The 24,088-nt window shown below is 37.9% G+C and overlaps 2 protein-coding genes across 3 annotated transcripts in view; one reads left to right on the top strand and one right to left on the bottom strand.

The window, feature by feature from the left end:
- Positions 1-12,295, top strand: part of ABCC13 — a 32,876-nt gene extending 20,581 nt beyond the window's left edge. For both annotated transcript variants that reach the window (XM_416677.8, XM_025144763.2), the window contains 12 exons: positions 628-685; positions 1,785-2,004; positions 2,429-2,583; positions 3,608-3,763; positions 4,592-4,791; positions 5,566-5,692; positions 6,949-7,050; positions 7,973-8,116; positions 9,242-9,400; positions 10,122-10,288; positions 11,229-11,423; positions 11,880-12,295. In XM_416677.8, the coding sequence (XP_416677.5) occupies positions 628-685; positions 1,785-2,004; positions 2,429-2,583; positions 3,608-3,763; positions 4,592-4,791; positions 5,566-5,692; positions 6,949-7,050; positions 7,973-8,116; positions 9,242-9,400; positions 10,122-10,288; positions 11,229-11,423; positions 11,880-11,991 (1,795 nt within the window). In that variant the 3' untranslated portion in view covers positions 11,992-12,295. The remainder of the gene's footprint in view (positions 1-627; positions 686-1,784; positions 2,005-2,428; positions 2,584-3,607; positions 3,764-4,591; positions 4,792-5,565; positions 5,693-6,948; positions 7,051-7,972; positions 8,117-9,241; positions 9,401-10,121; positions 10,289-11,228; positions 11,424-11,879) is intronic.
- A 3,763-nt stretch (positions 12,296-16,058) lies between these two features.
- On the bottom strand, positions 16,059-23,739 carry HSPA13 (heat shock protein family A (Hsp70) member 13). Its single transcript, NM_001030793.4, has 5 exons — positions 23,669-23,739; positions 22,755-23,095; positions 21,534-21,747; positions 20,836-21,003; positions 16,059-19,552 (listed from the first exon to the last, which is right to left on the bottom strand). Exons 1-5 carry the CDS (start codon positions 23,691-23,693, stop codon positions 18,882-18,884), a joined length of 1,419 nt encoding a protein of 472 aa, NP_001025964.3. The 5' UTR covers positions 23,694-23,739; the 3' UTR covers positions 16,059-18,881.
- Positions 23,740-24,088: the final 349 nt, after the last annotated feature.

Below are 24,088 nucleotides of genomic sequence, written 5' to 3' on the forward strand. Positions count from 1 at the left end.
ACACTAGCAGCAGTTCAACTTCCTGGTATATTGACAAGTTGTTTATGTTGTTTTTTCCATGTTTATTTTTTCATTTCCCATCTTTAAGAAAACTTACAATCTTTCAAGTAGTGAAATGAGCTCCTTGATCAATTTGTAGTGCACTTTAATGGTGTATCTGTAGGGCAGGAGATAGTGCAGAGCTCCCCAGAGTAGAACAGACTCCACCAAACAAAGACAATGCAGGACACTTGAGCTTAATCATCTTGGTCCAGATGTAGTAGAAACAGTTATGGCAGATAATAAGCCCTATTCTTTGGCCCAGAGAAGGACTGAGATCCAAGTTGCAGCATACTTGCATGCCTCAGAAAAGAGTGGTATTACATTTCTAGCTGCAGAGTCAGTCTGTGCAGGGCAAGCTCATTTTTATCTGCATGTGACAATACACGGAATGAAAAGTATATACCTAGTATGGTCCTCTGACGAAGTTATTTAAACAAAAAAATCAGAACAGCTAAGAGCAGATTGTATGTCTGTAAGAAAGAAAAAGATCACAAGATTTCATAGTATACATTTTTATACTTGGATAAAAATGGATATATTTTAGTGGTTTACAAGGACATCTGAAAGTGTGCTTCTTACTTGCAGTTCTTCAGATCAGTGGAAAATACTCAGAAAGAATAAAGAAAAAGTTGCCACTGGTGGTGTAAGTATCAGTAATAGAAAAAATTCTGGTATTTGTATTGGGTTTTTTTTTACACATAAGAAAAAATATATTATTTTTCAGTTCACTTTCCTCTTCCTTGTTAAGATTGGCTGGCATTTAATCACTGCATTTAAAATAAATCTTCTAAAAATATATATTTTTTAACTAACCTTCAACGGTTTACCCTGACATTTTATATTTTTAGGACCTGCTACAGGCTTTATTTTCATATTACATCTACGTCTGTTTTGCGTAGTTCAGAAAGAAGACATTTAAAAGATTTTACTTAGGAAAAAAGTCTGTCTCATCTTTAAGAGGTTTAAATACCTGTATGCTGGAGCGGAGACTAGAAATCTTGCCTGTTATTAGTCCTGCAGTATTGTTTTGTGTTAGAAATGCACTTTCTGCAATTCTCAAAAAAAAAACAAAAGAAGTCTGCCAGCTGCTAGGGAGAGGGAAAAGAACAAGTGAAGTAAGAACAGGGATGTGGATGAGAACTGAGTTTCCAGCAAGAAGGCAGAGATAGGCACAGAACCTGTACTACTGCTATCACTACCTTTCTGTTGGCCCAAGTTTCTCCCTGATAACTTCATCTACAGGGATGATGGAAACTCTATCCTGCTATCACAAATTCCCTTGGCTTCAGTAGCCCGTAGAAGCAGTTTTAAAGTTTCTAACTACAGTGACGAACAGGAGTAATATTTGCTTTAGATAAACTGCACACTGAGTTTTTTTGGTTTCGTGTTTTGTTTTTGTTGTTGGTAGCAGTGGCGGTGTGTTTTTTGATTACTTACTTGTTTAATATTCTGCGTATCTAAGATTACTGAAGTCTGTCACTGCAGAGTGTCACAAGCAAGGTTGCCTAGGATACATATGATTAAAAAACAGAATGCAGCCGATAGTGAAACCTTTTAGCACTATGATTTTCTATACCTTAGTTATCAGATTACAGAATTTCTTCATTTCTTAAGGTTTATTGTGAATTTGATATATTCAGTTCCCATTGTATAATATCTCTATTTGTCTTCAACAATGATGCTGTTTGTATGAGTAATTCCTATTATTAGTTATTATTATTAACAATATTTCTATAATTCAGATGAAAATGTCAATTGTTTTAAAATACCTCCAAGCCTTCGACTGGCGATGGATGTGGCTAACCGTGGCTGCTTATTTAGGACAAAATGCTCTAGCCATTGGGCAAAATCTGTGGCTTAGCACCTGGACTGCAGAGACAGCAAAAATCAGTGATTTCACAGAATGGAAACAGTCACGAAATTACAATCTTGGTATTTATGGGCTTTTGGGATTTTTACAAGGTAAGCATGAGCATTTATGACTGGTTTCCCCCCATTTGCCAACTTTGATCTACCAGAATGTTTATTACTAGAGAAATAATTCTAGTTGTTTCATAAACAGAATTATGTGCAATACAATCCAGTGGTTTAACCTGGGAGGTGAGCAGTAGAATGGATATACAGCAGTGTAGAAAATGCTTTTTAAATTTGAGACTTCTGTGAGTTCTTAGAATACCTGAACGTAACCGAATGAAGTTATGTATGTTAGCATGTTAGGAAGGGAAGTGTGCTAGCTTGAGACTTAATTGCAGGGAGTACATGCTTACAAAGAAGCAAAATTTATCAACAAAATGCCAATACAAAAACTTGTTAAAACCAAGTTATGAAGTTAAATCTTCTCCCTCCCTTACCATTCAGACTGTCTTTTACTTTATCCATTCCCAAGGTCTGCTTGTTTGCTGTGGTGCCTATGTGCTCACCCAGGGCTCCCTTGCTGCTTCTAGGACATTACATCATCAGCTGTTGGACAGTGTATTGCACCTTCCTCTTCAGCATTTTGAAACTAATCCAGTAGGTCAGATTATCAATAGATTCACAAAGGTAAATGGAAAACTCAGTATTTTCTCTTTTAAGAAAATGAAGCTTGAGTGACTACAGATTTAATCCTGTTCAGTACTGTTGAAAAATAAAAGATATCAAAGTAAATGAATGCAGTATCTAATGATTGAAAGCTGCTTCAATGCATAAGAACTTACAGAAATGTCTGTAGCTATTTTCATGCAAAATTCTCAAAATATATTATTGGCAATAGTTGTATAGGCCCTACCTACGATCATTAGGATGCCATTTGTCAAATTTTACTCCCACAGCGCAATGAGTTTACCAGACCTAAATCTAATCCACTTTTTTTTAATAAGTGGCTCTGTAATTTTTTTTTTTTTTTTTTTTTTTTTTTTTTTTTTTTTTGCATATCAGAATCCAATGTCATTGCCAAAACCAATGAATGCATCAGTTCACATTCTCTAGTGTATATAGACTTACAGTGAATGTTATTTTCTGGTGTTTTTTGTTTGGTTTTTGGAGCACTTGGACTTTAATTGGAACTTCTTACTATATAGACAAATGTTATTTACTATGACTTTAATACTTCCTAGTCTTGTCATAAATAGATTGTTCAGATTGTTGCAATGCATGACAGGTTAATCCAAATGAAGTAACTGCTGAGGACTGTGTATTTTAGAATAGAGCTGAGGTAGGATAGAGCTGTGTAATACACTAAGAAGTCAATTGATACGGGTTTCATTAAAGCCTCTGTTTTTTAGTAGCACTATATTATTAACAAGGTTTGAAATTGTGTTACTGTGTACAGTAGGAGATTATTTCAGTACACTTCAGAGTTATTAACAGGCTTACATAGAAGAGCCTGTTCTATGACATATCATGAGTACTCTAAAAGCTATTGTATCTACTTCACCTTTAGAAAAAAAATACTGATATATGAATGTATTTCATTAGGATGTAATCAGGTGGGGGGCAATCCTACTAACCTATACTGAGGATATTGTAGTTTGATGTAGTAGTGAAATTTACTCAAAAATGTTGATTCTTCTGTGCATTGTTACAGGACTTATTTATAGTGGACATACGTTTTCATTATTACTTGCGAAGTTGGCTGAACTGTACACTAGATGTTATTGGAACCGTTCTAGTTATCACGTTTTCCTCACCACTGTTCATAGTGGTAGTTATTCCCCTGGGATACTTGTATTTTGTTATCCAAGTAAGTTCATTAAGCTTTTATAAGGTTTTCTAGATGTGTCTATGTAGGATTTCCAAAACATCTGATGATACAGGCTTAAATTATTACTCAGAGTGGGGAAAAAAGTCTACAGAATGCATCTATATTTACTTCCATAAAAAAATCTTCCAGCTTCTTAAAAGGAATTTAGAACAGTCCTTGAGTATATCCTGTAGTGCTTGAAAACTTTTAACAATTTGTATTTTTCTCCTTAGATTTTCTTTCTTAGACAGATACAATATCGATGTAAAAGTAGACTGATGCCTTGTTACCTTTGCTGTTTTTTTACTAAGGTGTCAGTTATGCTATGGAGAAACTGAAAGATAATGGTTCAGAAAGACTAAGGGTTGCATTCCTGTTTCTTGAGGCTCAAAGTACAGTGTGTAATTAAGACGGTAAAGATTCTTAAAATAAGAACATAGATGAAAGAAAAGAGGGCCTGGATTCAGTCTCTGCTAAGGAATTTAAATACAGACATTATTACATTAAAGAAGTAAAAAACAATTTTCATGTGAATACAAAATAGAGCATTCTGTTTTTCAAGTTTACATGGAAATTTTAGTTGGTTGATGTGTGCCTTTTGTAGTATAGCATATTTGTCAGATAATTTGGAAATAATTTGCTTTTAATTCAACCTTCCCAGAAATACATATTGCATTTTTCAGCTTTTTCATATGCAAAATTTAAACAGCTTTAGAAGAACTGGAAAAAATATTTAAAATAATGTTAAATAATTTAAAATAATGTAAAGGAAACTATAACAAGTGAAAATGACTGTTTTTTTTTTTTTTTTCTATACTGTTTGATTAGAGATACTACATAGCGAGCTCACGACAAATTCGACGGCTAGCAGGAGCATCACATTCTCCTGTCATCTCCCACTTCACAGAGACTATCCTAGGAGGATCAACAATCAGAGCATTTGGCCACCAGGAGAGATTCATTAGAAAAAATAATGATGTTGTATATGAGAATTTAGTTTATTTCTACAACAATGTCATCTCAAACAGGTACTTTATAGCACCTCTGACTGAGACCTTTGCCTGTAGAATTCTACAATTATTGTGTTTCCTTTAGTCAAAGTAAAGCTACTTGAGAAACAGGATAAGAACAATTTATCTAGCGTCCTTTGTAATGAGTGCACAGATAAGCACTAAGCACTAGGATTTCTTCTTTGTGTACCAGAAACTAGCAGGTTAATAAAAAGTATGCATGTGCTGTTTAGGATGAGAATACCAACAACAAAAGTCTACAGATAGATTATAAACATGGACTGCGTGCTGTATTGCAATTAATACTTCTTGTAACAAGCTTATGAACAAATGAATTTTATATTGCAGTAGTTCATGCGGTAGTAACTTGGCCTATACCTACAGACCTGAGAGTGGAATCTCAAGCTTAAGGGAATAAGAGCATTTCTCCTCCCCCATTTGTGATTCAGTTCAGTTACAGGTAGAGATTAGCATGGAGAAGATTTTCAATTGTAGTTTTCAGTCATGTACTTGAATCTTATCTGGATAGGAAGAGTGGAAAAGCCGTATGAATAGTGAAGAGAGCATTAGTCATTTGTGCAGAGACTGCATTTTGTTCTTAACTGTGCTACTTGTTTTAGACATCATATTCCCTCCCCAGACCATCTGTAAAATTGAATGGTGGTATGTACCTTCTCTGAAAGGAAAGTTGAGACAGCTCGAGAAGAGCCATTATATTAGCAGTATGTTCACTGCACTCAAAGAAAAAGAAAAATTTGTGGTAACTCACTTTCTTTGCCTTGTGTACTGCAGGTGGCTATCTGTCAGGCTTGAATTTCTTGGGAATTTAATGGTGTTCTTTGCTGCACTGTTTGTAGTACTGGCTGGAAATACAGTGAGTTCTTCTGCAGTGGGTTTATCAATATCATACGCTCTAAATGTAAGTCATGGAATATTTTTTTTGTTGTTCTCACATTCCATATGAAATGGGAAGGATAGGTACAATGAAATTGAGTAGATAAATGTACATAGTGGTGGCAGTTACTAAATCCCAAAAACAGAACAAAGTTTTCCTTGAAGTTCCTTGAATTCTGGGAAGCTTCACAGTAATTATTTTTCCACTCTGAATTTAGATGAAGTAAGAATTATTGGAATATATTTAAAAATCAAGTTAATCAGGCTATGGATGGTATATTACTTTTAGCTATTATGCTAAATCAAGAGTAAGAAACCAGGTCATATTCAAATATATTTCATATTTGATTTCTTGTTCTTCTTCATTTACTGAACACTGTATGGGGATACTTACTTAAAAGTTTATTAAAATCATTTACTTTTTGTACTGTGCTTCTAAAAAATCTGTGAGCTATGTTAGGAAAGTGTCCTGTAGTAAGATGAACTGTACTGATAGGTTGCTAATTTAAATAAGTCTTAAGTATCATATATACGCAGACTAAAGCATCCAGAATTTCTTTAATGTGTGATGCTTAGGAGCCTAGCAATGTCCAGATTCTCACTGTGAAAAGTGCTTCAGAAATAGTAGAAACAGAGGAGGGGGAGAGACGGGGAGAGACTGGGGAGAAAAAGTAAGAGAGGAAAAAAAGAGAAAGAGAATTGCCTATCCTGGTATACCCACATCACCCCCAACTCACAAGAATTCCATTCTATATTGTTCTCTCTGAATAACTGTCATTTATATCATCATGTACTCAGTGATGACAATGGCAGGTACTGCATGGTGTTCCACCTTCAACTGACATGAAATTCCCACCAGTCTTGATTTAGCTACATAGAACATCTAAAAACAGTTGAATCTTACAAAAAAAGAAAAAAAAAACCTCTTTGGGCTCACTTTTTTCCCCTGTAATTAGAGACAGAATTGTTACTTACTCAATTACCACAAAAATGGTACCGATGCTGTCTGCAGAAGCATTCCACGTTTGAAGAATTTGGCAGGCACAACAGATCCGATGCTTACCTCCATTATAGATTATTTTATGTGTGTGGTGTTAGTGTACTTTATCTAAGAAGTAGTGTAATAATGTACCCACAGTATGAGTCATGTTCTTCCTTTCACATGTTATACCATTACCATGTGCTTGTGAAATTATTCAGTTTGGGTAATTTTTGTAATCATTAAGCTGTGTTCTAGTATAGTTGAATTGTTACATTCTACAATGCAACTTTCTTCTCCAGATAATTCAGAGTCTAAATTTTTGGGTGCGTAAAGCATGTGAAATCGAGACCAATGCGGTTTCAATTGAAAGAGTTTGTGAATATGCAAACATGGATAAAGAGGTGAGCATTCTTTTTGGAATAGTGTTGGATATTTAATGGATATTTAATTTGAGTACAAGGAAAATGGTGTAGATTTGATTTAATATTGGTGTGTGGTAAAAGCTGGCTATAATTTATTGCATACTTTGTCAGTTTTTTACATTAATATGTAGCTTATTCATTCTGTTTATAGTTAGCAGTTTTATATCTATTTGAACCAGGGAATTATTTGGCATCCTTCTTAGTAGTAGGTTTTCTAGTAAGGCTAATTCACCTGCAGCTCAGGTTGACTTTCCATATTGTGTGCAACCAGGAGGAGCATTTTAAGAGTGGCAAACAGGGAAGAGAGGCATTCTTACTCACATGCCTGAAGAGGCATTTATTTCAAAGCTATCGGCTTTGGTTATTGTGCTTTACTGAAAGTAGTACCCAGAGAAGTAAGAGCCTTGGTCTGTCTCAGAAACACGTCCCTCTTCTATATGTTTTCATTTTCTTTTACCCTTCCTCGTGTTTTTGTTTCTTTATGTTAACATCTTGCTTTTCTATTGTACTCCTTAAAATAAAACGTTTCTCATAAAATATGCATTGGGAATACCTGGAAGATTAGACTTTGGATTAAATTCAGTTCCTTGTCTGCCAAATAAGGGAACTATTACCAGCTACACAGTTCAGATTTTTAAATGACTATATGATTTTCTTTAAAAAACAAACAAACAAACAAAACAACAAAAAACAAAAAACAAACAAAAAAAAAACATAAGTTGGAATGTTGTTGCCTGCTAAGTTTGAAGAAATTTCTCCTTCCCTTATATCACAGTGGAATTATCCTAAACCTACTGGGAGTTCTAGATGTATATAATTTTCCTATTTTCTTTTTTTTTTTTTTAATGATTTGGGACTTATCTCCTGGCATATACTAAAATAACAATGCTTTTAATTCCAGAAACCATGGATTACATCAAAAAGACCACCAGTAGGGTGGCCTGATAGAGGAATAATAGAGTTTGTTAACTACAAAGCTCAGTACAGGAAGGATCTTGGTTTAGCCCTGAATGACATCTCCTTTCAGACGAGAAATAAAGAGAAGGTATTGTATATAATAAGAAATAAGTCAAAACTTCTGTTTCTGGACTTTCTATTTCAAAAATATCTCATATGAAGAGACTCAAATACTAAATATAACAAGATTATGTTGAACAGAAAAAATTATAAGTGACTAAGATATTAAAGCAAAAAACAAATGAAAAAAGGAAAAGTATTTTCTCCTACTCTGTAGAAGTTCTTATCCCTGTCAGAAATGGAGGCAATGATTTACTTCCCACCCTTCCCCACATACTATGATGGGCAAGTATCTCTTTGAATCTGAGATAAACCTTTATTTAACTTTCAGACATTTGGGAAAAAAAAAAAAAAGCATAGGGAAAAATATTACAGTTGAAATACTTATAGCATTTATGCTAATTATTTTACTGTTACTTGTTTTTAAGATTAGGTTGAAACTGTTCTAGATCTTTTCTGACCCTTAGTGTCTACAGAGGTGAAGACATTAAGTCATCGTGTGCAAATGGAGCTATTCATGAAAGTGGCAGCCCAACAGTATTAGTGTTAGAGTATGTCAGTTTAGTAGATTTAGGTAAGGGAAGATGTAAACTCATTTGGTTCCACGTTGGTTCACTGCTTGTAAAAGAAGGTGCTCTCTTAAGAAAGTGATCCTAATGTGAAACTTCCGAGGAAAGCTTTACTCTTAAGAAAAGTGAATAATTACATACCAATCAGATTTTTCAACCAAATAGGACATTTCTAAGAAAGATTCAAATTTGAAATTAAACCTTTTGTCCACTGTGCTGAATATCTCTGTAGAAAACTATATTAAAAGCTATATATTAACTAGATTGGAGTTAAACGGATTTGGGTTTGGGATCAAGGAACACTGAACAGGACTTAGTTTTGAGCGGTTCACTTCAGCTGAGGAGTGCTAGACAAAAGGAAGGCATAAGTAAGGGTTTCCCATTGAACCAGACATAAGCTAGAGGGAGAGCTATGATTGTAAGCATGTCAAGAGTGAGTTTTAAACAATTTTATCCAGCTATGATGTTGGTGAAATAAACTGAAGATTTGAACTGAAAGTTAAAACTGAATTTATTAGTCACTTTTTATGTACAGCACTCAGTATAGAAAATTATAGTCTATACCAGAAAACTTTCTGTTTCAGGTTGGAATTGTAGGAAGAACAGGAGCTGGTAAATCAACACTCACAAATTGCTTGTTTAGAGTTCTAGAGGGATCTGGAGGCAAAATAATTATAGATGGAATCGATATATCAACTATTGGACTCCATGACCTGCGTGGAAACCTTAACATTATTCCACAGGTGAGATGTGTTTTTGAGATGACTTTTTGGTGTGTTTGTGTGCTTGTAAAACAAAACATTTAAGTTTTGTGGAATATTTTTTTACTTTGTTGATTTGAGGATTTTTTCTTTTTTTTTTTTCTTTTTTTTTTTTTTCTTTTTTTTTTTTTTTTGAGAAACTACAAGCCCAAAGTCTACAGACTGCCAAAAGACAGAAGCCTAAAACTCCAGTAGAATGTTACTGCTTTGAATACAGGTTCTGGCATGTCAGGTTTTATAACCAAATTTTTGATAGTCTTAGCTTTTCAACTGATCAGTAATCTTTAGTAATTCTTGCATAGTGCTATCTTGAAAAATGTCATGGTTATTGCATGTTGGCATTTACATGGAAGAAACCTCAAAACAGGTCAGACCAAAAGTGTAACATTAGCTTCTATTACACCAGATTTAGTTTAACAATCTTTGCTAGAATAACTTGTGTTCTTCAGAATCTGTAAGTCAGTGTGTGCTGTTTTCAAATCTCAACTGCATCACTAATTCATAGGGAATGAAGTAATACATAATCATGAGTCATGTATGTGCATAAGTTGCCCTGAAAGTAATGCCTCCTATTTATTTCCATGGAAACTGCAACAGATCCAAAATTATTTATTTAATTTTTCTACATTAATGCACTGTTGTGTTATGGCATACTCTTTAAGTCAGTCTTGGAACTTTGTACTCAAACTCTGTAATTATTTAGGATCCCGTCTTGTTTTCTGGGACACTGCAGTCAAACTTAGATCCACTCGGAAAACATTCTGATCATGAACTGTGGGAGGCACTGGAACTGTGTGACTTGAAGAGTTTTGTCCAATCACTTCCAAAGAAGCTCTTTCATGAGATTTCAGAAGGTGGTGAAAACCTCAGGTATATAAATAGCAAATGCTATTTTAGTTATTTTCTGATACTGTAAAACTGTTTTCTTTACAGATAATTTATTACAGAAATTACCAACATAAAGAGTACCCTTCTCCGCTCCAAACAGGATTATTCTGGTAGTAGGACTTTCTTTGCGGTTTTCTTCGTGGTCATAACTATATGAAGTCCTGTAGCATACGCTGTATGGGAAGCAAAGGAAGTGGAGTAGTTTCAGCTCAAGTGTATAAATTAATGAGAAATGGGGACTTCATATACCACCTGATTAGATCTGGAAGAAAAATGTTCATTTAATCATTTATTAAAAAAAAAAAAAAGGCAAAACTACAGAGAACTGTTTTGCTCTATGTGGTTAGGCAAAGCAACTTGTCTTTAATTTGTAGATTGTTACCCCATAGAAACCTAAGGAGAGTGACACTTGAAATAGAAGGACTCAGACAAATAGTGAAACTTTCAGCACCAAAGAGACAAGCAGTAATTTAAATGGAGCATATTGAAAAGTAACTTGAGTTTTTTAGGACAGATCATTTTCAGAAATATCTGCAAGGCATTCACCAGAGGTAACATACAGGAATATCCAGACTTTTACCTTGAACATTATTGTATTCAGTCTGGCCTATTCAGATTCCCCTATAATAATGTGAATACCGAAGTTGAGGGTAAAGGTAGGTTTAAAAGTCACTCCATATTTACTATTGGTATGTGGAGTGAGAAGGAATAAAAACTTCCAAAATTAGGTGGACATATTTCTCCAGAGTTTTGAGAAGTATAAAGTGTTGTTGAAGAAGTTGGAACAGATAGGCTCCATACTAGTCCCAGCTTTATGTCAACAACATCTGCTCCAATGTCTAGGTGTAAGTATTGAAGAAACAAGATCATTCTCCCCTTCCTCAAAGTGCCTAACCTGACCTTCTTGATGTATTTTTAACAGTGTTGGCCAGAGACAGCTAGTCTGTCTGGCCCGTGTTTTGCTACGAAAAAAAAAAGTCCTAGTCCTTGATGAAGCAACAGCTTCTGTTGATATGGAAACAGATAACTTGGTGCAGTCCACCATCAAAAGAGAGTTTTGCAACTGCACGATATTAACAATAGCCCACAGATTACATACAGTCATGGATTCAGAAAGGTAAGTTAAGTTTTCATATGCCATTTAAGAATTAATGGCTTCTTTTAGATGCATAAGTTTTCAGACCTATGATATTTACTTTAACTCTTTTTTCCTTAGTAGCTTTGTATCTGTACAACCCAGGGTATCACAAAAGACTTGAGTATCAGTCTTAATTAAAGATTGATAACCTTGTATTCTGTTTGCATGTTCTAATTACATTTTTTTCCTGCTAGGTTGCAAGTATTAGCTACTATTATGAACACTTAATTTTCTAGAACAAAGGGACACACTGCAGAATTTTTACCGAGTAAACATTTCATTTCCAAAAGGCTTTATTAATATAGGCATAACTAGTTTTAGAAACCAATGATAGATCTTTTAAGTAAGAGTTCAAATTAGTAGGTATTTGTAGAAGGACTGGAAAATACGGTTGAATTTTTTACCTCCTGTAATCTTTATGTTTTTGTGTTGTAGAGTGCTTGTTCTGGATGCAGGAAGGATTCTAGAATATGATACACCACATAATTTGTTACAACGAAAGGGTGCCTTCTCTGAAATGGTTGCAGAGGCGGGTATAACAAGATAAAGAAAACTAATGAATAAATTCTTAATGAAGACGAGAATTCCCTGAACTGGTACGCTCTCTAAAGATAAGCAGCATTCCTGATGTTATGAACTTCCTTGAAAGTTCCTGACAACATTACTGCTTACTACAACTACAGTCCATACATAATGATCAGGTTTCTTAAATTAACTTCCTGTTTTTATACAAATCACTGATTTTGATTATATTGGTACTGGACTAACACAATGAAGGAGTGATTTTCATGGCATATTAGAAATATTGCACTAGTAAAGATGGATTAAAAAAAAAAAAATCTTGCTCTTCACACAGTGTTTCAATTAAGAAATAGTGCTTAATTAAATTGTTTGGTCATTATGCCTATTTAGTTAATACATTGTTATATAATCGTGAATATATAAAAACCCCAAATAACTTACTATATGGACATACAAGCAGATCTCACTTTATTCTGATTTTTAGGATATACACACATTTTTACATGTATACTTCAGTAATTCTTGGGCAGCAAACTTACTTAAGTTGATTTTTCTGTTTTTTTGACTTTGTGATTTCTCAATAACTAAAAAATTACTTCAAACAGCTGAAAAAAATCTAAATTTCACAGAATCACAGAATGGCCTGGGTTGGAAGGGACCTCGAGGATCATGAAACTCCAACTCCCCACCACAGGCAGGGCCACCAACCTCCACATTTAATACTAGACCAGGCTGCCCAGCACCCCATCCAGCCTGGCCTTGAATACCTCCAGGGATGGGGCATCCACAACCTCTCTGGGCAGCCTGTTCCAGCACCTTACCACTCTCATAGTAAAGAACTTCCCCCTGACATCCACCCTAAGTCTTTCCTCCTTCAACTTAAAACCATTTCCCCTTGTCCTGCCGTTATCTACCCTTTAAAAGAGTTGACTCCCCTCCTGTTTATAGGTTCCCTTTAGGTACTGAAAGGCTGCAATGAGGTCACCCCGCAGCCTTTTCTCCAGGCTGAACAAGCCCAGCTCCCTCAGTCTTTGTAGGGGAGGTGCTCCAGCCCTCTCATCATCTTTGTGGCCCTCCTCTGGACCCTCTCCAACAGCTCTCTGTCTTTCTTGCATAGTTTTTACAAAATCATTTTGTGAAAGAATACTACAAAATAGGTACAGCTATTTGCTAGCAGATTTTAATGCGAAACTCTACTAACTAGAGCTACTCAAAAGGACATGTGTATTATTGAAAGTGTCAGTTGGATGTGTTGGCAGGGACATTTTTACTACATGTCCTTAAACTCTGCTATACTAGGTGTGGTTGGAATGGGTTAAAAGCATAAGATTGGCAAGGAGGATAAGAACTGAAGACTGGTGAAGAGGATTGTAAACATGTTCAAGTGACCTTGCAGCTGCAATGGCCTAAAGCCTGGAGAGCAGTCATATAGGAAAACACATATATTGTACCTACTGTTGTTTATCTTCTGTGTATTTGACAAGTAGAACATCTGTATATAGATCACATAGGTGCGTGGTAGACTTGGAGGCACCTGTTGGACACACTTGAGCTCCCTGCCTTGTTATGGAGATCAGACCACAGTGAAGATCACAGTACAGTGGTAAGCAACGCTTGTGCAAACCCTTGATCAGCAGGTGGAAACAACAGGATCCAATAGCATGGACTGAGCTTAGCAGTGCCTGCAGCCTCACTTGTGAACCTCTACCCAGGTGCTGCTTCAGGAATCCCCTGGTTGGCGAAGTAACAAAAATATTTTTTCTTTGCATTTCAGCAGTGGGTCTGTGGTTGTTTCTGCTGCCTGCCTGTCTGTGTGGACTGACACATTGGGTGTAGCTGGCAGGATCATGGAGCTCCCAGTGGTGACTTCCCACATTCTGGGACAGCCCAGCACTGAGCACTGGTGCTGTGTGGCTACTTTCCTAGCTACCATGGTTCTGATGGAACCATGGCCTGAAACAAATGTCACAGTAGTGGTTACCCCCTAGACAATTGAGACAGTTGTGTATAGATTGTCACAGAAAGGGACATCAGAGTTTTCTTGCAAGTTAGCTGGGAGATTAGGATAGTTGTTACTTACAGTCATAGAGCTCATGACTGTGAAGTTGTCACATTATGGAGTAAAATGAGAGTGGGAAAGGGTAGTCAAGACTTTACAGGATGTGATGGCCATTACACAAGAACTAATTACTACTGATGAAGAGCACTGTTGTGGACTGCAAGGCATTGCAGGACAGCACGTGGAAGGCACAGGTATGGAAAATGGTAGGTTTTGATTTCCATGAAATCTTCATGGGATCCCAAGGAACAGTGTAGAAATATATGAGTGAATCCTTGGATTCTGAGATTGAATTTGAGTCAGAGTTAGAAGATCAGGAAGTGATAGCAGCACAGCAGCTGCTTTGGTAGCAAATGCAAGAACAGCAGAAATTAAAGTTTGGCAGGTCCCCCTTCACTACCTTTACCATGCTTCTTACCATGAGGGAGAGCAATGACCCCATGTTCTTTTATCTATCACATGGTGATCTGGAGGGATTTTACAAGCTGGATTTTACACCTTAAAATGCTGTTCCCAGTTTGGAGGCATAACTGATGGAGCAGCTGGCATTGAGGATGATGTTCAACATCTCTAGGACTTGACTTAATGCATCAAGTGAAACAATCTACCAGTGGTGCCTGGTGAGCTGAGTGGTTCATTGCCTTCAATGAGACATTTAATTCAAAACAGTATTGTAGGGATATGTTTATTCCTTTTCCTGTATGTTTATTACACACCTCTGTAAATTACCCTCTCCCACACTGCCACCCCCAGCAGTAGTGTTCTCTTGAGCAAAGGGGGTCAAAATGGGGGAGAAATGGATTAAAAGTGGAAGATTGGCAAGGAGTATTGTAAACACGCTCAAGCTGGCAACACGCAGTCTGGAGAGTAGTCATAAAGGAAAATACATAAATCATACTGTTTGTGTTTGACAAGTGTTTGACAAGTAGAATACTTATGTATAGGCAACATAGGTAGGGAAGCTTTATTAAACATGGTTGAGCTCCCTGCTTTACTAAGGAGAAGATCAAAGCACAGAAGTAAACTACACCTCAACAGGCATAAACAGTAGGCTTGTAATTCTTTATCACGGACCAAGCTCAGTGGTGTCTGTGTCTCTACCCATGTGCCTTTGAGCGCTGCTGTAGGGATCCCCAGGCTGGCAATGAAATACACGTACTGCTTTCAGCTGTGGGTCTGTAGTTGTTCCTGCTGCCTGCACTGCTGACTCGCATATCAGCTGAAGCAAGCAAAGTCTGCAGTTTTAGGAAGGTGGTGAGAAACAATGGAGGCTTTCTGAAGAGATTTCCTCAAAGATGTGATTGTCCTACCATGAAGGTAAAAAACTGCACTATCCTTCCCTGAGTAACAGCCAACCAAAAAAAAAGAAAAGAAAAAAAGACAGTACTGCTGAGTTTAATTGACTGAGCACAATAAATATACTACAGCTTGCAGAAGCTGACTAAGAGAATATAGTGACTTTGGAACTTGTTAGGAGCAGGAACAACCCAGATTAGGTAATTGCAGTTTTCTGCAGTTTTCTGATAGTCCTGCAGAGACAAACTCTGTAAGGAGAGAATAGCTGCTTGCTTTTCATCTCTTTCCCTCTTCTTGTCCCCCACCTGAGGGCAGCAGTGGCTTCCCCATAGAGCAGAAACTACCATACCAACATTTCAAATGAGGAAAGAAGTTGAGTGCCCCAGGAAGGCTCTTCGTGGGTCCCCATCACTTACTTACTTACCTTCATACTCCTCCTAAAACCCACTCTTTCCTAGAAGTAGCACAGGAGAAACTGGAAAAACACAAATTGGGTGCTATTTCCTAAACAAATGTAGGGTTAATAGTAGGATAGATAATGACTAACCAACAGAGACCAACATCTCTTGCAAGGTACAGAGAAAATCATCTGAGGACTTGCTAAGCGTATGGTAATTTTATTTATTTAGGGGGAGAGAAAGGTTTTTTGTGCTTACTGCTGGACTGACATCATTCAAGGAATAAATAGGGAAACAGCGCTGTTGAAATACTGCCCTGGAAAACTGAAACAAGACAGGTCCAAAGGACAGAAATTGGTTTTATTAAAAACATTCTAAAAGGGTATTTATAAGACGCGTTTCATCATCTGCATTTGGAAACAATTCAGGAACATACTGGTGGTGAGGCAGCTTAGACTTCCAGAATTTCAACTCGCAACACAAGCTTGAACTGTATACATTTGTCATACGCTTTATGTCACAGGCAACCATACTCAAGATTTCCAGGAGAGGTTGTAGAAAGATTTCAGCCTTCAAACATCAATTTATTTAAAGACTTCTGATAAGCAGTACATCTGCATATCTGAAAACATCCACTTAGCCCAGTGTCCTACTCATCTTTAAAATATGATGGTTTGTGCCAAAATACAGTAGTAGGATCAAAGACGAAATAGATAACTTGATTGCAGAAATCAGAAAAATAAATAAATAAGGATACACTGGGAGATATCTGATGTACAGCAGCTTTTCTACTACAATCTATATAGAAAACTGAAAGAATAAATACCCTGTTGTGATTTTAATTATTTTTTTAATACAAATAAACAACTCACCCTACCCTTACAACTCCCAGATTAAAACCAGAGATTTTTAACCTCCTCCAGAGCGAAGGAATGTGCTGAAGTACTTCCATTATTTGCATTGTTTAAACAGCTTAAAGGTACACCCTCACTTCGGCCTATCTTGTCCCAAAACCACAAAAAGCTTTTAATAGTTTAGCTCAACTGCAATGTGGTTTTCTTTTAATCTATTTTATTGCACTGTGTAAAATAAGCAGATCTGCACTAAACAAACAAACAAAAAAACAACCTGAAGTTGTACAAAAATTCCACTATATTTTGAGATGAATTTACCACAGGGCAGCAGAAAGGCCACAGTGACTCCAAATACTTTGGAAAAAATATACTGAATATACACAAATACATCTGCAAGGCAACTGCACATGAGAACTGTACTGCATATTGGCATCCACCCATGACTTCAATAAAAAGACCTCTTTCAACTCAGGAGTTTTAGTTCTATTCACCTTAGTCCCTTACCTCACTCACTTTTATAAACATGCAATATTTTATTTTAATACATTACCAGATTTTACTAGAATTCCCATACAGACGTAAAGATGGTCACTTTCAAAGGGTATAAAGGAAGGAAAAAAGGCATCCAAAAAGTCTCTTTAGTTTCCAACTCAGTGAAATTAAACCTTATCAGTATTTTGAGAATCTCTGTGAAGTTAAATACCACCCATGGAATGGCTGCACAAAACTAAAATTCAAGTGGTTTTTAATAGGATTACTTCAAAGGTATGTATGTTTAGGCTACAGCTATGCAAACAGCTGCATCAGCACGATTGGGAAGGCAGTGTCATAGATCTGGTCTACTGCCAGGAGAATAATAGGCCTATTTTAACATGGTCAGAGGTTAAACTATAGATCTAAGCCCACACTTTATGTCTTGGCACACTTATCAAAGTTATTTTTTGGAGGATACAAGGAAATGCTTAGAATCACCTATTACTAGAGCTTACCTGATACTGCGCTGATGAATGAAGACAAACCTTAGCTGAATGCCTTCACTGGAGAGTTCTAAACAGATAGAAAATCCCTTGGCCCATTAAGTAATGCTTTAACTTTCCATAAAAAAAAAAAAAATAGCTGAGCTTCACAATTATTTTTTTTAATTTTATCATCCTTTTCCCCTCTTGCATTTGCTAGGTAGGTGAGTGGCAAAGTATTTGGACCAAAGAAACATTACCTCAAATCCTGAGTTGCAGGCACTGCTTCCTTCTTGGATGAACAGCTACCATCTCTAATCTATGTTGAGTTTAGAGGAGGAATATGACACAACTTAAAGCAGAGATACTAGCTAAAATGTAAGACAAAGCTGGAAGAGTTTTCATCAACAAGAGGAACTAGACTTCATCCAAGCAGTTCATTTGGTCCCACACTTCTTCCCCTAAAAACAGTAGAGCTGGGGGGGGGAAATGTCATACTCTTGTAATTGTGCAACAATTTAATTCATCTTGGTAAAAAATTAAGGGAAAATATACACATGTAGCTTCAAGATACATAAAATTAATACGTTTTCAAAAAAGTTGGAGAAAGGTAGAAACAGTTGGTGATATGCACTTGTTCTTAAGTGTAAGACAGCGGCACCTATGCGTTAACCATTCAGAATGTTTCAGGAAGTTAGCCATTGTAGACACACTAAGCAACTCCACGTTAGCAAGAGCTGAATTTCTTAATATGTTTTGACTCAAACATGAGACAGTATTTTGCCACGTGGTCTTCGTAAAACGTATGCTGTTATGAACAGCAGCAGATTTGACTGAATGCATAAATCTCATTCAAGCTGCAGTATGCCTTTTAGAAAGGTTTTTAAATGCTCAAATGACTCATTTTAATAAATAAATTTTAGCTCAACACTGCTAGTGCTATGTGCGTTAACACTGCTTCACATTCTTTCAAATAAAATAGATTTGACACAGGAACATCCATACTACAATGCTGTATTATTTCTAACCTTTGGTCACACTCTCTTTAATTTTTAAACAAACACCTCTTCCACATTTGCTAATAAAATTTAGCAAAAGAATATGAGTGTGTTATGTTTAGGATTTTCATTCTGTATCCAATCTAGAAGCAAACACAACTTCAAAGACAATTTCAGAGCTTTAAAAACCACTCGTACCTTTAAGGTAACATTTAACTCAAATAGATTACAAAAAAAAAAAAAAAGAATAAAAGAATATTATATGGCTAAGGTTAGGCTCCACTGACAGTCAGATGAGTACGCACCATCAGAGTATGCTTTTGGAGAGATGGGATGCCGTGGGAAAGTTTATCTTTAATTAAAATTAGTCTTTCTTAAATGCTTATTGGGAATTTCTATCGCGCTTACTTGGAGAGGCCAGGACCCACCAACAATTCCTGCTTGGATAGCTACACCCATTACAACTGCTAGATCAGGGTCTACTGAGGTGTTGGGTTCCTTTCCAAAGAAATCCCGAATAACTTCACGTATTTTAGGAATCCGGGTGGAGCCCCCAACTAATACAATTTCATCCACTTCCTCTTTGCGTAGGTGGCCTTCCTTCAACACTTGTTCAATGGGAACAAGAATCTTCTTAAAAAGGTCCTCGTTCAACATCTCAAACAGTTTCCTAGAAATTTCTCTTTCAAACACAACTTTGACAACGTTGTTTTCTTCATCTGAAGCATCTCCACGATTTTTCAAGTCTTCTGTTTTCTGTGAAGGCTTGCTGTTATGAATAGTATTTAGCTTTACCTCACTTTCAGGAAGTTCTTTTGTAAGCTTCCTTTCTGGCATGGTCAATGACACCCTTAACGTAGACGCTTCATGAATAGTCAAATTTAATTTAACTGCTTCCACAGCCTGTCTGAGGCGATGTATTTCTTCTTTTCTCGATGGCAGAGAACCATAAACTTGATTGAGTTGATCGTATAAGTGCTGCATCAACCTCTGATTAAAATCTTGTCCTCCAAGTTTGTTGTTACCTAAAACATCAGAGCAGAGTGCGTCAGACATCACCTCTGAAAATTCAGAAAGCAGCATACATCTTCTCTTCACTGGCAAACAGAACTCAAGGGTCAGAGCAATGATATTAGGACCGTAAGCACAGAACAAGAGCTAACAGAACTAGGAGAACAGACAGAATTATCATCCACTGACGAGTACATGATTAACTGTAACTTCCAGATTTTTTAATTATTTTTTTTTCTACAGACAAAAATAAATAACAAGAAAAATCTGTAGCTGGTGGCATGTCACTGAAGTGCAATAACTCACAGCAAATTATTTTCCCAGCTAAAATTCCCAGAAAATTTACATCTCTCTCTCTGCCCAGAATGGATTTTTCTGTTAGTACCACCAAAGCGCAGCTTTATAGGAGTTAATGATTGAACATTTTCAAGTTATTCAATGGTTTAATCCATTCACATAAAAAAGTTGCATACTATTAAAGCATATAGAAATATCCTAATAAAAGTAAAAGAAAGAGAGTAAATGCAAGTAGGGAGGTTCAAGTTCTATTAACAGGTATGTCTTACATTAGCCATCAGAGTAGTTGTCTGTATTCTGAATTACTTCCAGAAGACTATTCTTGCACCTTATTTCCAAAACCTTTCAAATAATTGTTCATGCTTTCCATTAAACAGATTTAAAAGTGGCCTGCCAGTTTTCATCTGTGTTGAATAGTACTCTCAAAGTTTCTACCTGTCTGCTATGAGTGAAAACAGAAATTCACTTACGGACATCCATCCAAATAAGTCAGAATGAAGTAGCTAAGTACTGCTATTCCACTGTTACTGGACATCAAACACTGGTCATTCAAGGCAATGCTAAAAGTAGTATGGCATCTCAGATCTGTCCAAATCTGGGTCATCTGCAAAGCAGTTGTGTATTCACTCCAATTTTACTGAACGTAGCTGCCAAAACTCTTTGCCAAGTGATGAACCACTGTGGCATATATGTATAAAAAAACCAAACTTCTGGGTTAACAGAACGCAGTTATCAAGCCCTACAGAAAGCTTTAGAACAAAGTATTTTCTGTAAGCAGCAGCACTTACACTAGCAAAAATCAACAGCCTTGGGTAAAATTAAATAGCAGTTTGTAACTCGGAGTCAGTTTAAAACTGAATTTCTCTTAACTGGTGAAACCAGTTGCAGACCTGGTTGCATGTGAAAGGCAGTTAGGAGCATTTCGTTGTGAGACATGGTGATGTGAGGCGTATCTTCCCTTTCCCACTACTCCTTCAGAAAAGTAAAGCATTGTTCTCACCTGCCATGGCTCGTGTGAGGAACATCCCTCCCTGCTTGTTCAGCAGGGACACATCCAAAGTTCCTCCACCCAAATCTACCACCAGAACATTAAACACATCAGCTTTGTGGAGTCCATAAGCCATAGCTGCAGCTGTGGGTTCATTGATTACTCTCAAGATTTCTAGCCCTAAAAAGAGCAAAGCAATAGTCACATACAATTCCAAAAACTGCATTTCTCACTGTAACAACATCTACCATTAGTTATTTTGAACTAACCTTAAGTGAAACGTCAGCTATAAGGAAATAGTTCATCAAGTATTACTGCTTAGAAAATTATTTACGTTATTTAAGCCTGAAGTAATAGTACTTCACTGTCAGGATGAAGGCATCTACACAAATATGTTTTCTTGAGAGATCCTTTAGCCAAGTAGATGCCACATCCTACTTATGTTTTAATTATTGTCCATTCGTGCTCTGTATGTTCTATTTGGAGATGACAAAAAAAAATACCATCCTTAGACCAAGGGTCAATTCTTCTAGCCACCTATGCTATGTTGGTACCCAAGAGTTCTATGCTGTTCTTCACAATTGTTTGCAGACTTAAAGAAAAAAAAACAAATCCATTCTAAGGCTTTCTATCCTCCCTAGACTTTACCACTAGTGAAATAAAGATAATATAAGGCTCCACAGAACAATTCTGGAATAAAAAGACAACACCTGCAAGGTTAGCGGCCTTAACAGTGGCATTCCGTTGCCTTTCATCAAACTCTGCTGGCACAGAGATGACTGCCTTCAAAATGGGCACACCAAGATGGTCTTCTGCCATTCTCTTCAATTTCAGTAGCAGCTGAGAGCCAATATGCTCCGGAGAGACACGAAAGGTTTCATTTGTTGTCACAGAAAATTCAGCTGATCCATCGTTGTTGAAAATCTAGGAGGAAAAGTGACACAACTCATAGGTAAGACATCTTTTTCTTATGTTCCCTCCTCCGCTAGCACCAAATATTAGATTTGCATACTGCTCATTTATTCTGGGAAAGATATGGACATATCCAGTGAGGCTGTGGATACCCCCTCCCTGGAAGCATTCAAGGCCAGGCTGGATGGGGCTCTGAGCAACCTGGACTAGTGGGAGGTGTCCCTGCCTATAGCAGGGGGGTGGAACTAAATGGTCTTAAAAGTCCCTTTCAACCCAAACCATTCTATGCCTCTATGATTCTATGTACTTTCTCCACTTCATTAATCACTTTTTTTCCTTGATTGTAAACAAGCGCTTTATCATCTTTACCGCTACATGATACAACCACACATTTGAAGATGAAAGCAATGCTTTTTAATTGTTAACTTAATCCTACTCATAAAGCTTCCCATGGGTTCTTTATTCTGAAAGGAGGTAAACAGGTCGGTATTTGGACAGTTCCTCTTTATAAGAATTCAAAGACTGTTTGTAGTAACTGAAAAAGTGTCTCTTTTCAGCAAATAGTGCAGCAGGCTAAAGAAACTTTTTTTTTTTTTTAATTAACATCTGTTTTCAACATCTGTTGCTGGTCAAGATAGCACTAGAAAAGTGCCAGGAAAGAGTGCACTGGAACAGGAAAGATTTCAACTTTTACACTTTTCTTTTTTTTTTTTTTAGTATATATCTCAAAGTAAAATAAGGTACAGTTAAAATTTTGAGTTGGAGCTTATGCTGGACTGTAACCTAGAAACACATTTCACAGGAGAGGACAGGGTTCCCTAGAAAATCATCAGCTCTCACGCTGAAGCACACCGCTTCCGCCAACATTTCCTCCTCTTCTCTCTGGGTACATCTTATGGTTTCCAGGCATATCAGATTTAGCCGAATGACTCAGAGTCAGAAGAACTGGTTCTGCATTACGTATTTCAAGCTTTCTCTATATCACTGCCTGGAGAGAAGCAAAGATGATGTTTGCTCACCTTAAATGGATACCTGCTACTTTCACTCTTCAGTTCTTCGGAAGTGAAGATCTTCCCAATGAATCTTTTTGCATCATATATAGTGTTCTGAGGATTTGCATCAGCAAGTTCTAGGCCATCGTATCCAACGTATACGTGTCTGTCCGTGAAAGACACTATACTTGGAATGCTGTTATGCCCGTTTTCATCTGCAATAACCTTCACCTGCCCTGTTCCAGGAAGAAAGACACCGACAGAGCAGTAAGTCGTGCCAAGATCAATCCCAATTACTTTTGGTGTAGGCATTGGTAAATACTGTTGTGCTAGATAGCCAGCTAGCAGGAGAGCCAGAACTGCCGAACCTGAAACACAAATTAATAGGTTAATTACTATTATGGGAGTAATTGCATATGAATGATTCTGACAGGAGACCCAGTTAATGAGGCTGTACAAAAATCACACAGAAATGACAAGCTCCCAAATCAAGCACACACACACCCCCCCCCAGCTTCACCAGGAGTCATAGAACAGGGAGACCTAAATACATGCTCACTGCTGCTCCAGCCCCAGCTCCCTGAGAACACCCTCCCACAGCCCTGAGTCTTCCCTGAGACGGTCATGGCTGTCTTTCAACAGAGCAGTGAGACAGCGCAAGTGTCTGTCAGCTACTTCTCAGCAGTCCCCCGCACAACACCTACAAGCACACCTCTACAAGCAAGTGAACGCCCCGAAACCATAACGGAGCCATCGTGAGAAGCCGCTCCGGGCTGGCAACGCGAACACCAGGTCTGCAAGAGCCCCAGCGACGGGACCCGCCTGGCTCAGGACAGGAGCGAGGGCGGGAAGCCCGGCAGCCCCCACCCCCGGGCTGGGCACCCTACCGCCTTCCTGCCGGCCCCAGCGCTGCCCCGGCCCCCTCGGCTGCCCGCACGCACCCAGCACCGCCATCTGCCCGGCCATCGCTGCTCGCCGGCTGCCGCAGCACCGGTCAACGCCGACTGCTGACGGGTCCTTCCGGGCCGCGCCGCGCGGCACGCCGGGAATTGTAGTGCGCACATCCCACCAGCCCCGCCGGCGCTCGCGGGCTTTCTGTAGCAAAAAAAACTACACCTCCCAGAAGGCACGGGGACGTGACCCTTTCCTGTTGGTGCTGGCCAATGGGCTCAGAGGAGGGTCACGCGGCAGCGGGTCGGTGGGGAGAATGCGTGGTGCCTGCTTTTGCGCATGCGTAGAACGGGTCCGGCCGCCTCGCGGTGCTTACTGGGAGTGGTAGTTCTGTTCGGACGGCGCGGCACCTGCCGGGCGCGACGGCCATCATTGCGGCCCGGCGCTTGTGGCGGGGAGGGCGCGTTTCG

The sequence above is a fragment of the Gallus gallus genome, chromosome 1 (genome assembly GCF_016699485.2).
Source record: "Gallus gallus isolate bGalGal1 chromosome 1, bGalGal1.mat.broiler.GRCg7b, whole genome shotgun sequence".
NCBI lineage: Eukaryota > Metazoa > Chordata > Aves > Galliformes > Phasianidae > Gallus > Gallus gallus.